This window comes from Nanorana parkeri, unplaced genomic scaffold (genome assembly GCF_000935625.1).
Source record: "Nanorana parkeri isolate BGI_ZX_2015 unplaced genomic scaffold, ASM93562v1 scaffold3, whole genome shotgun sequence".
In the NCBI taxonomy this organism is placed as follows: domain Eukaryota; kingdom Metazoa; phylum Chordata; class Amphibia; order Anura; family Dicroglossidae; genus Nanorana; species Nanorana parkeri.
The window spans coordinates 4,596,396-4,610,504 of NW_017306271.1; the positions used below are offsets into that span (position 1 = coordinate 4,596,396).

General features: G+C 40.9%; 1 protein-coding gene across 1 annotated transcript in view; it reads right to left on the minus strand.

Moving 5' to 3' along the window:
* Positions 1 to 609: 609 nt before the first annotated feature.
* LMTK2 (lemur tyrosine kinase 2) overlaps positions 610 to 14,109 on the minus strand; it is an 81,470-nt gene continuing 67,970 nt past the window's right edge. Inside the window, exons 10-14 of the mRNA XM_018565331.1 lie at positions 13,877 to 14,026; positions 10,036 to 12,667; positions 7,119 to 7,245; positions 3,577 to 3,822; positions 610 to 638 (exon numbers count right to left, since the gene is read on the minus strand). Of these exons, the coding sequence (XP_018420833.1) occupies positions 610 to 638; positions 3,577 to 3,822; positions 7,119 to 7,245; positions 10,036 to 12,667; positions 13,877 to 14,026 (3,184 nt within the window). The remainder of the gene's footprint in view (positions 639 to 3,576; positions 3,823 to 7,118; positions 7,246 to 10,035; positions 12,668 to 13,876; positions 14,027 to 14,109) is intronic.

A 14,109-nucleotide genomic window follows, 5' to 3' on the forward strand; every position in this document is an offset into this window, starting at 1 on the left:
TATATATATATATAGCTGTCTTGTGAGAAAACAACAATATATACAGCATATCAGCATATCAGATGCTGAGATCAAGAACCTCAGGAGCAGCTTCATTCACAATCTACAATGCAAGGAACAAATATATCCACACAATCGAACAGATAAAATTTATAGCAAGCAGTGGTTTCCCCAATTAAAAAAAACAAACTTCTGTACAGATATGCAAGAAATAGAACAGTGCAATAATAATCAATACATAGTGTTTTAAACGTCGATGGATGCACAGTAAGATTTCTTTTCATCACATTAGCACAGACACAATATAGATATATATATGTATAACTCAATGTACAAGGTCCATAGTACTCGATACTACTATACAGCTCTAACCTGTATGATGTGCACTGAATGCAATAATAGCTTTATATAGGTAAAGAACAGGAGTGCTGGGATCACGTAGCATGGCAGTAGACTGAAGATGAGGAAGTAGATTGTACAATAATAATTTACACCATTTGCACAACCTCCTGCTGCCAATGTTCTCGAGGTTAACACGATCCGAGATCGGTCCTTTACAGAAAACATAATGGTGTGCAAGTGCCATCCACAACGGGAACAGTCGTTTCTTCAGTCCTTTTCGCCATCCTCACTGCTACCTGCAAATAAAGAACAGAAATGTTTAAAAAAAACTTTTTTTAGGCAAAATAAATGAACTGTGACAATACTTTACCATTGCTAGCAAATCTGCACCCATTCTAGAATGAAAAAGGTTCATATGTGCAGGAGAGGTGTGTGGCGGGTGTTACAGTGTGTTGTATGTGCAGGAGTGGGTTATGGAGGTTATGATGGCAGGTAGTGTGTGCAGGAGAGGTGTGTGGCGGGTATTACAGTGTGTAGTATGTGCAGGTGTGGGGTGTGGAGGGTATGATAGCGTGTAGTATGTGCAGGGGTGGGGTGTGGAGGGCATGATAGCGTGTAGTATGTGCAGGGGTGGGGTGTGGAGGGTATGATAGCAGGTAGTATGTGCAGGAGAGGAGTGTGGCGGGTTTCCCATGGGTAGTATGCGCAGGAGTGGGGTGTGGAGGGTATGATAGCATGTAGTATGTGCAGGAGAGGAGTGCGGAGGGTAAGATAGCAGGAAGTATGTGCAGGAGAGGAGTGTGGTGTGTATTACAGTGGGTAGTACATGCAGGGGTGGAGTGTGGAGGCTATGATAGCATGTAGCATGTGCAGGAGTAGGGTGTGGAGGGTATGATAGCATGTAGTATGTGCAGGAGAGGAGTGCGGAGGGTAAGATAGCAGGAAGTATGTGCAGGAGAGGAGTGTGGTGTGTATTACAGTGGGTAGTACATGCAGGGGTGGAGTGTGGAGGCTATGATAGCATGTAGCATGTGCAGGAGTAGGGTGTGGAGGGTATGATAGCATGTAGTATGTGCAGGAGAGGAGTGCGGAGGGTAAGATAGCAGGAAGTATGTGCAGGAGAGGAGTGTGGTGTGTATTACAGTGGGTAGTACATGCAGGGGTGGAGTGTGGAGGCTATGATAGCATGTAGCATGTGCAGGGGCGGGGTGTGGAGGGTATTATGTGCAGGGGTGGGCTGTGGTGGGTATTACAGGTGGGTAGTATGCACAGGGGTGGGGTGTAGAGGGTATGACCAGGAACAATGCAGTACTATATTGTGCTTATGTGCACTTTGCATTTTTTTTAACTGAACATTTGGTTTTGGTAAACACACTAATATCTTGTGACATAAAAAAAAAAATTGCAACTGCCACCATTTTATTCCACAGGGTCTCTGTTTTAAGCAAATCTATAAATCTGGGCGAGAAGAGTTAAGTAATCCTCAGGCCTAAAATGTATAATTTTAACAAGTGTGCAAAAAAAAAAAAAAAAGGCAAAAATGCCAGTGTCTAATCACCCAAAGGGCAGATGCATAACCCATCTGTTGAAGAACTAACTCTGTGGTTTGCTTCTCTCATAGCAAAGAGAAGAACACTAGCAAAAAACATAGAAATGATGGGAGTGGGAGGGGTGATACTAGACTGTCCCCACAGTTTTGTTTGCCATTTCAAAATTTCCTGAAGGCAACAGCATAACCCTAGGTACTTGAATTACACCCTGTGTCCCATATTTACAATTAAGAAAACTATTTTAACATTTTTTTTTAGCATTTATTTTATTAGATGAGGCCACGGGCCTGCGACACGTCATTGTTTATGAAGTTCCCACATATGACAGTCACACATGTGGTAGAATAAAAAAAAATGAAGGCACCATGTGAGGCAACCTATCATATCATGTTTGAACAGGTCTGTACCAAGGAGACAAAATGCTTCCACTGTGTTTCTACTAGATTAATAAACAGACAACCACTATACTTCAAGAGCCAGTGTTGGGAACAGACCGAGGAAGAATTGTCAAAAACGGAGTTGCTTTCTTTTTCAAGGAACAGACAGCCATATGTATTTTTGGTGAGACTTACTGAAGAAAGTTGTTACATTTCAGAAAAGCATGGTTGGTGGCAGAGTCCAGTTAATGGAGTGAGATGCCTAAACCATAAACCTCAAGCGGGATCTATTTAAGCCGTGTCTGGTGAACTTGGATTCATTTTTTTAAAATGTTTTGCAGCAGTTAAATATTAACTTCAGCAGCAGGTTCCACCTGCTCTTCTCTCATACCTGTACACATCTGCTTCAATCACACATTAGTTCAATGTCACTTTATACCTAATCTGGAAATTATAATGTAAGGCCACATAGAAAGGTTCTGCCGCTAAAAATTTTATCTTATCGCTTGTCGACTCTCATAATGCAAGTGCAAACAACCCTTTTTATTCCAAAAAAACTTAAGATCTCTCCTTAGCTGTACTAGGCTAGATAGTCATTGAGGTGGCACAATAGAAGCGAAAGCTAAATATTACTCGCACACAGGTAATATGCTTAAATGTTTATATGGAAATGATTAACTTAAAAAAGCGCAACTTTCCATTTATGAATACTGATATCATTCTTCTATGTTTCTAGCTTTCTGTAGTGGTGCAGTACGAAATGTGTAGGATACATTACTCGCAGTACACCAGCACACTGTTCTCTTTACACCATTCAGATCCAGACCGGCTGTAGATACTCAAATCCTGTCTGAATTGGTGCTGACACTGTCCTTCCTTCTGGAGGGTGGCTACTTTTGTTCCTCATGGTCCCTGTGTGTGTTGTAAAGTAGCCACCACTCCAAGCTCATGCCTGTGATGGACTACAATCTCAATACAAATTAGTAAACGAAACAAGAGATTGTAGTCCTTAATGGGAGTGAGCTTGGAGTGGTGGCTACTTTACAAAATACACAGGGACCATGGGGAACAAATTTAAAATCAATGTTTTTGGCGGGTGCATCTGAACCCAATTAAGGGTAAAACAGACTAAGTGTATACTTGAAATAAAACAGATTAGAAAGTGCAAATTCGATGTAGTTTTGCAGAGGACAGCATGTATACGCTAGACATATTTACCTTTTTACATATTTATATATGTACCCTAAATACCCCAACAAAAGAAGCAAAGAGGTAGTTCACATATTACTTCTAAAATAAGCACTTACCCCCTTGTTCAATATCGGAGTCTGTTAGGTGTGTGAGGGAAAAACTTGCCATATTTGCTGGTGAAATGGAAAATCTTGAGTAAGACGTGTGTGCCCAGTTTTCATCTGAACCTCTAGATGGAGGTGGAGGTGAAAAGTATTTTCCAGGGTTAACAGGTAGTCTGGAATTCATAAGGTTTGCCGCTTGTTTGTTTAAAAACGACGAATCAGAAGCTGTGAAGTCATCATCCCATTCAAATGCACCTCCTAAAAGAGTGAAAAGAATCATTTATTTAGGCACAGTATAGGAACAGAACTTCTCAGGTGTATGTTTTCATGTTAAGTAAATACAGTCTAAGTAATCTGTAAGCAACAATTACAAATACATTATACCTTTCAAAGATCGCAATACTCCCCTAACATCTTTGTAATCCTTTCGATCCAAATGGCCTCATCTTTATTCAGTCATCATCAAGGGTCAGAATCAACTTCCTGATCCAAGATGTTGCCTTACAAATGAAACAATCATGTGAATCCTGGGACCTGTGCAACTTAATGTTAGTGTGTTAGTGCGATCTGCACTTCAATAGCTTATTTCCAGTGTAAAGGTGACACTGAGGGTCTTTTGGACCCCCAGCATCACCTTAAAGAGTACCTGTCACCACCATCTGCTATCACATGGGAGTAGACCCAAGTGGAATATCAGCAGTCTTAAGGTGCCCTTACACTTTACAACCCTCACAAGACTTTTATCTTGCGAGGGTTGTAAAGTACTTAAAAAAACGTACGATCTGCCCATCTTGGACATGCAGATCGTACTTGTGATCATCAGGGGGGCGGGCTTGCTATGACAGCAATGAGGGGCGGGCTTGCGATGACTGCAAACGGGCAGTGTGCGCACACCGGCCGGTTCGGCAATTGTCGAACAAGCAGGCCACTAACTCGCCGAGAATCGTACGACTCCCGGCGGGTTTTCCAGAAAAAAAAATGATCTCACTAAGCTTTTGCCTTTAGGAACACATTTTTTCAGGCTCCTAGAAAACTTATATGCTTAACCCAAAAATGCCTTTTACAAAAAAAAAAAAAGTATTTTGCTCCCAATAACCAAACAGCTGCACTTTAAGCTCGAGACTCTGTCAATATAAAAGGACACAGGCTGCAAACTGGATCAAGGCCGGTGATTCAACTTGGGCCCCTTTCACAAGGTCTGAACAGGAGGGGATCTGTGCACAGATCCCCTCTTGATCGGAACAGATGTGACCATAGCAACATCCATGTAGCTTTTCCCTCCACCTTGCGATGGAGCAAAAAACTGACATTACCTGACCCATGTTAGTGTATGGGCAGCTGGATCTAAACAGAGAGGTGTCCATTTACATACTGTTACCCCCAATCTGGTACGATGAAATCTGGCTAAATGGATCTCCGATCAGTTTGTTTTTCTGGAGCAGCAAGAGCCGGGATGACCGGATGTAAATGGACGCCCGTCCGGTTAGATCCGGCTGCCCATACACTAAAATCGGGCTTCTGATAAAGTTTGCCTTGAATAACTGACAGGCGGACCCGATTGGAAAGCCTGTGTGAAAGAGGCCTTAAAAGGTAACCTGAAATATCCAGCTGGCTAATTTGGAATTTGTATCTTGAATGGATAGATGAGGTCTTGTGCACTTAAGTACTTATGATACATTTTATATGAAACCCTGAGGTGTAGCAAAAAATAAAGCACAAAGGGTAGTACTTTAGCTGATGGGCTCCTGGAATTTGTCTTTAGATTTACGGAGTTTCATTATATAAAAGACCGCTTATTACAATATTTCTCTTAAAAAGGAGAACTATGAGGCGAGTGAAAAGCACTGCTGACTGGCGGAAAGGACGGGGGAGGGGGCGGGTACAGCTGGCTTCCTCTAGATAGGCAAAGCTAGCTGTCACTCAAGCAGCTGGGTGGTTCCAGACAGTAAAATCAGGATCCGCCCCAGCTGCGGCGTCTCAGTATACCGCGAGCTGTAGCTCGCCATATACTGAGCTTTGGGTGATGGGAGGACGCTAGTTTGGGTCCTCCCGTTACCCTTAGGAGAACTATGGGGAAAAGCCCTGACCCCATAGTTCTCCTTTAACTGCTTGCTGACCAGGTGTTTAGGCCCCCTTCCTGGCCAGGCCATCTTTCAGTATTCAGCGCTGTGGTACTTTGACTGACGTTTATTCCGTCATGCAGAGCTGTACTGAAATGAATTTTACACCATTTTTTGGGGACACAGAGCTTTCTTTTGGTGGTATTTAATAACCACTACGGGTTTAATTTTTTACTAAAAATTGTTTAAAAAAAAGTTTTACATTATGTTAGGAAACATTTATTATTACCCAGTTTTTGGTAAAATATAAAAGTCGGGGTCACGCCGGTTAAATAGACACCAAACATGGCAAGCTTTAAAATTGTGCGCACCCGCGAAATCTCATAAAAATACCATACCCAAAATTGGCCATAGGCGACTCTTTAAAAGCTTTTACCGCTCATCAGTTTAGTGTTATCATTGATGGCCCTAGAATTATTGCTCTCACTCAGACGTTCGCGGCGATATGTAACATGTGCGGCGTAATGGGCGCAATCGTCTTTCTTGCACGTATGCGCCCCCGACGCATGTTTGCATGCGTGTATGTATGGGTGGGGACTTTAAACATTTTTTTTGTTTTTTTATTCTTTTGTATGTGTAACTTTAAAAATTTTTTTTTTTGGGGGGGAGAACTAATTTTTTTTCCACTAAACTTTGCTATCACATACGGGGGCTAATAAAACCCCTATGTGATAGCAAAATATCTGACAGGTCCTCTTTATGGAGACATCAGGGGTCTCCAAGACCCTTAATGTCACCTAGAACCCCCAAAAGAAGCTGATGAAGCACAAATCTGCCCCATCAGTTTCTTTCCAGCTTCTGAAGCTGGAGAGTGACACAAGAATGCGGAAGTGATGTAATACACAACACTTCCGCATTCTTGCAGAGGAGAGGGGAGCGGAGGGAGCTCGTGTAACTATCTCCTTCTGATCCGCTGTGACACAGGCGCCATGCTGATCCCGGGCTCTACAGCCGGCATATCGCTTGTATGTTAAAAGGTATCACTGCCTGTTTTTAAATATTGGGCATTTCACCGCGGGGGAATGTCTGAGCGGACGTCTAAAGACGCCCGCTCAGATCTAGAGAGCTCCCGGCCGGCCGTTTTTTTTCTACGGCCGGCCCGGAGGTAGTTAAAAGGTGTTTCTGTATATTATTCAGAACTACAAAAATTGCAATATTATTTAGTCTGGTAAATATGAAACACTGCTCATATTTACCCATTTCCAGAGAGCAGGTGGAAGTTTTCCTCCTTTTCACATGGTTGTGTGGATAATACATTAATTTCCTTGATTAAGCTCATTTTAAAAGGCCAAGAGCTAAACCTTAAATTACACAGAGATAGCTGAGTTAGGTCTGGTTCACACTGAGCGTTTTGAATGACTTTTGCCTGGTCAGTAAATGGATTGTTATGAACTAAACAAGTTATTGCACTTTTCTACCATAAATATCCCATACCCTCTTCATCAGTTGAGCTCTCAGAGTTTGTGAATCGAGATCCTGGAGCAGATGGGGAAGATTGACTGTTAGACACTGGACTACTAGAGTCCACAGCACGAGAGCCTAGATCTTTGGTTGGCGTTTCCTACAAAGCAAAAAGAAAAAAAACGGCACTCTTAACAGCACACTGATATATAATAAATCCTAGCAGTCACAACTATAATCGGAAGCAGCCATTAAGGAATAGCAAAACCAGTGTACAGGTTTGTTTTGGGGGCGGAGGAGGGTTGGAGAGAGAGAGAGAGAGAGAGAGAGAGAGAGAGAGAGAGAGAGAGAGGAGAGAGAGGAGAGAGAGAGAGGAGAGAGAGAGAGAGAATTTATCAAAATTGGAAGTGGGTGTGTGGGGGGGGGGGGAGGGTGGGAGAGAGAGAGAGAGAGAGAGAGAGAGAGAGAGAGAGAGAGAGAGAGAGGAGAGAGAGAAGAGAGAGAGAGAAGAGAGAGAGAGAGAGAATTTATCAAAATTGGAGCAGACTGAATCTGGAGCACCAATCAGCTTATCTCTTCAGTTTGTTTAGTTAAGATTTGAAAATAAAAGATAGGACCCGATTGGCTGCCATGGACAGCTGCTCCAGTTTGATTAATTCCCTATACAGTATATAGTGCACCTGCTATACTGGTGCATTACAAATGACTACATAAGGAGGATGTGTTAACCACTGTAACAAATGTCCGCTTGAAGTTGTGTGATTGCTTTCTTGCCATCAAAGTCAGCCTTTTCTTGTGCTATACAAGAAGTTAAGGACTTCTTTATCCTGTTTGTGTATCAGGTAATGATTGCAACCCATGTGTGCATATTTAAGAGTTTAAAATGGATGACACTAATGGGAGTCCTGTCAAGTTTACAGTCTATACATAGGACATATCCTCTGACGAGCTTAAAAATGAGATCTGGTTGACAAATGGGACTTTCATTTACAAGTAAGCAGGGATGTTCAGATACCAAGTACCGTACTTGGTACAAGTACATGTGCAGATACTTTTCCAGATCCAAGACTAAAAATGCAAAAGTTAGGAGACAGCTGTCATTTTAAAAAGGAGCACACGGAGCTCCTGGGATTTGTGCATCCCTGTTTTAATGCACGATATATCTATATCTAGCCTCAGTGTTTTTTTTTTTTTTTACATCTAGTCTACTGGACTAATACAGCTTACCCATTTACATTATCTAGATATATCTATATATCAATCTAGAAGACATTTTTTTCAAGTACACGTACAGATACAAGTACTGATACATTTTTGTTTAGTGTCATGTGACAGTTTTTCTAAAACAATACAAACGAATGATTTTAGGACAGTGATGGAGCACCAGACCCTGTCTGTACTGAGCTGGCTGATTTCAGTAGGATTTGTAAAGATTTGAAGACTGCCTGTCCTAATAAAGGGTTAAAGGATTACAGCCCTGGTTTCTGCATTCAAATGTTAATGAGAGAAACACAATCCTCAGGTTTCAGTCCCAAGTCTTTCTTTTAGGACAGATCACTGACGTTGCCGAGAAAAACCTTAAATCTGCCATGTTGCTGTAACAAAACATCTAAAAAAAAGGCATGAAATATCTTGTTTTATTTTTTTTAGGACAAAAAGTGGATTTTTTTTATTTGTACATTGACACAAACATGTTTAAAGAAAACTAAAGTGTACTAATGAGTTGATATTGCATCTTCATCAAAACATACTGATTAGTGGTTTTGTACCAACGTTCTTTACGTTGGTCAGATCTACAAAAATATGCACTTATTTGCTTGCTAACTTAATATGAAATAAGTTTTTCTATTTGAGCCAGTAGATGATGGTTTAGGCTTACGGTCTTGCTTACGGAGTTCGGAGTCAAATCAGTGACTCAAACCTAAAAATCGGATGACAATGGATGACATTTCAATCAAAAAGATAGCGCCTCATAGCAGGCAGCGTTCGCTGTGCCATCTAGCCAGCCTATACCGACTTGAGAATCCTTTGTCGTGTTTTAAATCTCTGTATAGTAAAGAATATGTAGATACTGAAATATAGACCAAACATTTTTAAAAGTCCTATAAGACATATAACCACAACCATTAGTTTCCCTTTAAAGTGACTTTTATATATTTTAAATTGCGGCTCTTTTACAGGTTTTTTTTTCGCATTAAAGATTTGTAGATTTTAACCACTAGAGTTCAATATTTGAATCAGTACAACCCCCACCCCCCTAATAACAGTTCAGATTAAACAATTGTGCTCCAGCATTGTCCTCATAAGCCATTATTGTCATAGGGGATTCCAAAGGAGACTACAATTGGCCATTTCAGCACTGTTCACTGATCTACTGTGGTCATCAAAAAAACCTGCCCTGGGAAAGGCCATGCGGCCATTCCTGGAACAGATGCATATAGGCTTTATGTTTTTTTTAAATGATTGAACACTAAATGTCATTCAGTTAGGGTTTACATCTAATTACACCTCCATGTACAAATTATACATATAAAATATTTTAAAATATATATGGCAATTATTCTCTAACCGGGTAGTATTTTGCAGAGAATCCTCTTTTTAAATTTAGATGGCAGCAGTTAAAGAGGGTGATGGGTACACAGTTTATAGGCAAACAGGTGCTATGGTTAAAGAGGACTACAAAATAAGAACTGTGCAGTCCAACAAATATGTTTAGAAAGGTCTGAGGTCCACAAATGTGACTGTTCATTCTCCCTACACGAGAAAACATTTGCAATAATGTTCAGCATAACCTTGTTAATTACGATCTTAAAATGTCAAAATAGCTTAAATGTCAAATATGTATCAATGCAAACTATACATTTCTATAGCATATAACACTTATAAAACTCTAAAAAAATTGATCTAGTTTGTATTGTGCGCTTGATCACATTTAATTGCAGACTCTTACCTGATCAAACAAGTAGATAGTAACATCATCAAAAAAGCTCACAGCCTTTTTGCTCTTCCTATTTCCAAGCAATCTGTTTGAAGCAGACTTGTGTGTTTTCATTAAACTTTTTAAGTTTTTCCCATCATCTGTTTCCATGTGAACAACAGGAACTGGATGTACAGTGTCATCCTCACTGTCTGAGCCGAAACTATGAAGGGTGAAAGCTCTTATGTCATCATCGGAATCATCACTGTTTTCATCCTCTTCATCTGCATCCATGCCATCTTCTGACAAATCAAGCAGGCCAGTAGCATCCAACTTTCCTAAGTATTTGCCTTCCATATCCGGCTCTTTTAATTTCTGTCCTTCGCTATGGCTTAGAAATGGTATATCTTTGAATGTGTTCATTGAACAGAAAACCTCAGAAGGTCCAAATGGATTTACAATTTCCTCATCCTGTTCTGATGTGCTGTCATCTGCAGTGTATTCATTGATGGGAGTTTGAATAGTCTGATGCGCATTTTCTGAACTCAGTGACAAATGTTCAGCCCATTCTCCTGGAATAAGCACCTTTTTAGGCCCACTCCTTTTAGATGTATTTTCTGTTTCTTCTGAAGTGTGAGAACTAGTTGCATTTATTATTTCAGAAGCCCGATTTTCCAAAACCTCAGGCTTCTTTTCAGGCTCAGAATCATTGTCAGAAAAATAAGCAGAGTCACGGTAAGAGTTATGACCGCCATTTGCAGAGTTCTGTGTTTTAATATCAAGGTCTTCCTCATTTACCTCAAAATTATTTTGTCCAACTTCTGATATTATAATAACAGGTGCTGTAAAAGAAGAGGGCTCAGAATCTGTTACAGTATGGCTTGATGAACCATTCACATGTGAGGTCCACTCAGGAGATTCAAGGTTCTCAGTCTCATATCCACTATCAGCTGGTTTATCGGATGGCACAAACTTGTGTGATTCCTCAGTCTCTAATATATTCTGCACATCTAAAGAATCTAGAGAATCTGGTGTTCCTATAGATGGTACAAAAGACTGTGTACAGTTTGATATAGTGTCATCTAACAAGCTGTCCTGACTGGTTGAGTCAGATGAAGAAGCAGTAGATTTTATTGCAACTCTGTTTAAAATACAGTCTCCATTTACATGCTTTGCTGAATTATCACCATCTAGAATAGCTAACTCATCATCAAATGTATCAGAATGCATCTGCTCGTTACAAGCATTTTCATGAGCCACAACATCGTGGTTATGACTAAAAGACCTGTTGAGTCCTAGACTTTCCTCGTTCATAGCATCAGAAAGTCTTGAATCAAAGGGCATGCCTTTGAGATCTTCATCCTTCTTATGATTTTTTATATTGCACACAGGCATGCTTTCAAGATTTTTGTCATGCAGATGAGTGTCAATGGCAAAATCTGTGAACGGATCAAAGGCAGCAGGCTTCATCTGTTCTACCAGTGGCAAATGTGTCAAGTTTTCTTGTTTACAGGTATCCTCAAGCTCCACGATTAACTGTTCCCCTGAGATATTAAGAAAGGAAGCATCAAGCTCTGCCAACATGAGCTCAATATCCAAACTCTTAGTGTTTTCAAAAAGGTTTTTTGCATCCAGGTTACTCTGCAATGGTTTTGTAAGATCTAATATAGGATCCTTTGCAAACGGACTGTCTGACAACATGTTCTTTTCTTTCAAAAATAAAAAATTGTCAGAAAGTTCTTTGAAATCTTCAAACCCCAGATTTGAATCGGACATACTTCCCAAAATGACGGTATCAGTATCAAAAATATTCTTATCAGAGAAATCAATCTTTGAAAACAGTGTAGAAGAACTGTGATCAGCTTGGCCTCCGATTTGATTGGTTAAGTCACAAAACGACATTTCATTTTGGATCTTTTCTGAGAGGCCAACACTGCTAGCTGGTTCAATGACTGGCAATGCAGCATGAGCGGATACATCCATGTAATCCAAAATGCCTGCCTGCTCGGACCTAGACAAATTACTTTTATTTTTACTTAAACCTGATGAATTAAGTTCACTCAGGGCAATAAACTGTACATTTTCAGCTTTTCGTCCTCTGTGATCGCCACGGTGATCAAAGTCCAACCGGCTCTCACCTTGTTCCTCCAACTGAATGTAATATTCATTAGCTACAGAAACATTATGGGCATCAAATACTGGTACAACCTCTGGAACTGCAAGTGTCTCCTCTTGGCTAGGCTGTTCTTGCTCACGGTCAGAGACTGATTTTTGAAAAACATCTACAGGAACAGGAAAAAATATGCTATTATATTTTACTGTGGTGTCAGAGTCAGAGTGACTATGTTCTTCAAAATGATCTTCTTTGGCTGCCTCCCATACATATTCAAAACTGAGCCCGTGACTAGTCTCTGTTACAGTAAGAACTTCATCTAATTCACGCCCTAGTTCATCACCAGTGAACTGATCTAAGATGGGAAATGCCAGATTGTTTGCTGCGGCCTGCCGATTGCTAGGGTTCGGCTTAAGAGAATCCCAACGCTGTTCAAAATCGGTTTCTGTCTCCCTCTGACTTTGCATGCGGAGGTATGTCAGCAGTCTGTGGACTTCTTCTGCAGTCAGGCGCTGGTCTGGAGGCAACCAACAAAACTGCAATACTTCATACCTGAAATGAGACAGAAAGAAAACTGTACAGTGACAAGAGCCTTCTGCATTGCTTTCGAAGAAAATTACAATTGTTAAATCTAGAACAAATTATGATCAGACTAATTTTCATTTATTCTATTTTGCAAGGCAAAAGAACTCCTTTTGATAGAAACATAAGGGAGAACCATAAATAAATGGATTTTCAGAAATGCTGTAGCAAAACTTAAAGCGATATTAAAGCCTAACTTTTTTTTTTAATTTCTCCTTTAAGGAGACCCTCCTTTGCTGGAGGCTGTTGCTTTTATTCCATAAAAGTGCCTAAGTGGCTCCCCGCAGCGCACTTCCACCCGTCCCCTGCACGGGTGCCACCAACATTCTAATGGAGGCACCCGTGCGTGCTCGTCCCTGCTCGTTTCCGCAGTGGCTGTGTGCGTCTATAGACACACAGCCCTGTGGCTGGCCACGCCCCTTCCCTCTTTGATTGATGGCTGAAGGAGCCTATGGCTCCTCTGCCATCAGTATCCTCCCCCGCAAACCGGAGTTCGGGGAACGGAGGATCATTTCGGACCAGCGGTGGGGACGAGCGCAGCTGAAAGGTAAGTGTGTAGGGGACTGGGGTAGAAAAAAGGTGCTGGGTCGTTTTGCATTAAGGTAAAAAAACGGCCAGACCTTAATACTACTTTAAGCTGGCCATACATCTTAAGATTTTTCTCCTTTAGCCCCGCAGAGTGAATGAGAAATAGCACTTTATTCCCCCAGAGCATGGATGGAGTAATCCCACCTGCCAGCTATTGTATTGTGACAGCAAACTAACCAAGCTGGTATGACAGGAGGCATCTACACAAACCTTCAAAATTGGATTGGAGTCTTTTTTAGTACTGTCCTAAAAGTGGTTCTTGCTTGATGCAATTAAATCTGACAAACTAAAATACCAATCATGCATTACACTGATCATTACCTAAGACACTGGCACCACTGCCTAAACAGATGCGAAGAGCTGGAAACTCTTGCTTATGTTACTTATATGCTGTTCTTTGCGGATACAGATAAGCAAGACTAGTGCTGCCTGAAGGAAGTTTACACGGAGAATGCACACTATGTACTGAACAGTGTGCATGCGTGTGTTGGGTTAAAAACATTTGCTGCAGTCATATTAATACAGAAACATGTACCGATGTACTGCCATCCTTAAAGATCCATTAACCCAAAGAATGAAAACATATATTACCATCTGTCTGCATATGGCTGTTCTAGTTGAGGTTTCGGAAGTTTTACTTCTCTTTCTTTTATGACATGGGTTATAACATCCAAGTCAGAAAACTCTGCATAAGGAGTAGCAGAATTGTCAAAAAGCTCCCAGAGTGCAACACCAAGAGACCTAGTGGAAAAAAAAGGCAGGATGTCAGTTAAGTATATTTAAGGCAGACCTGTCAATGCATTGTGACTGCCGCTTAGGAATTA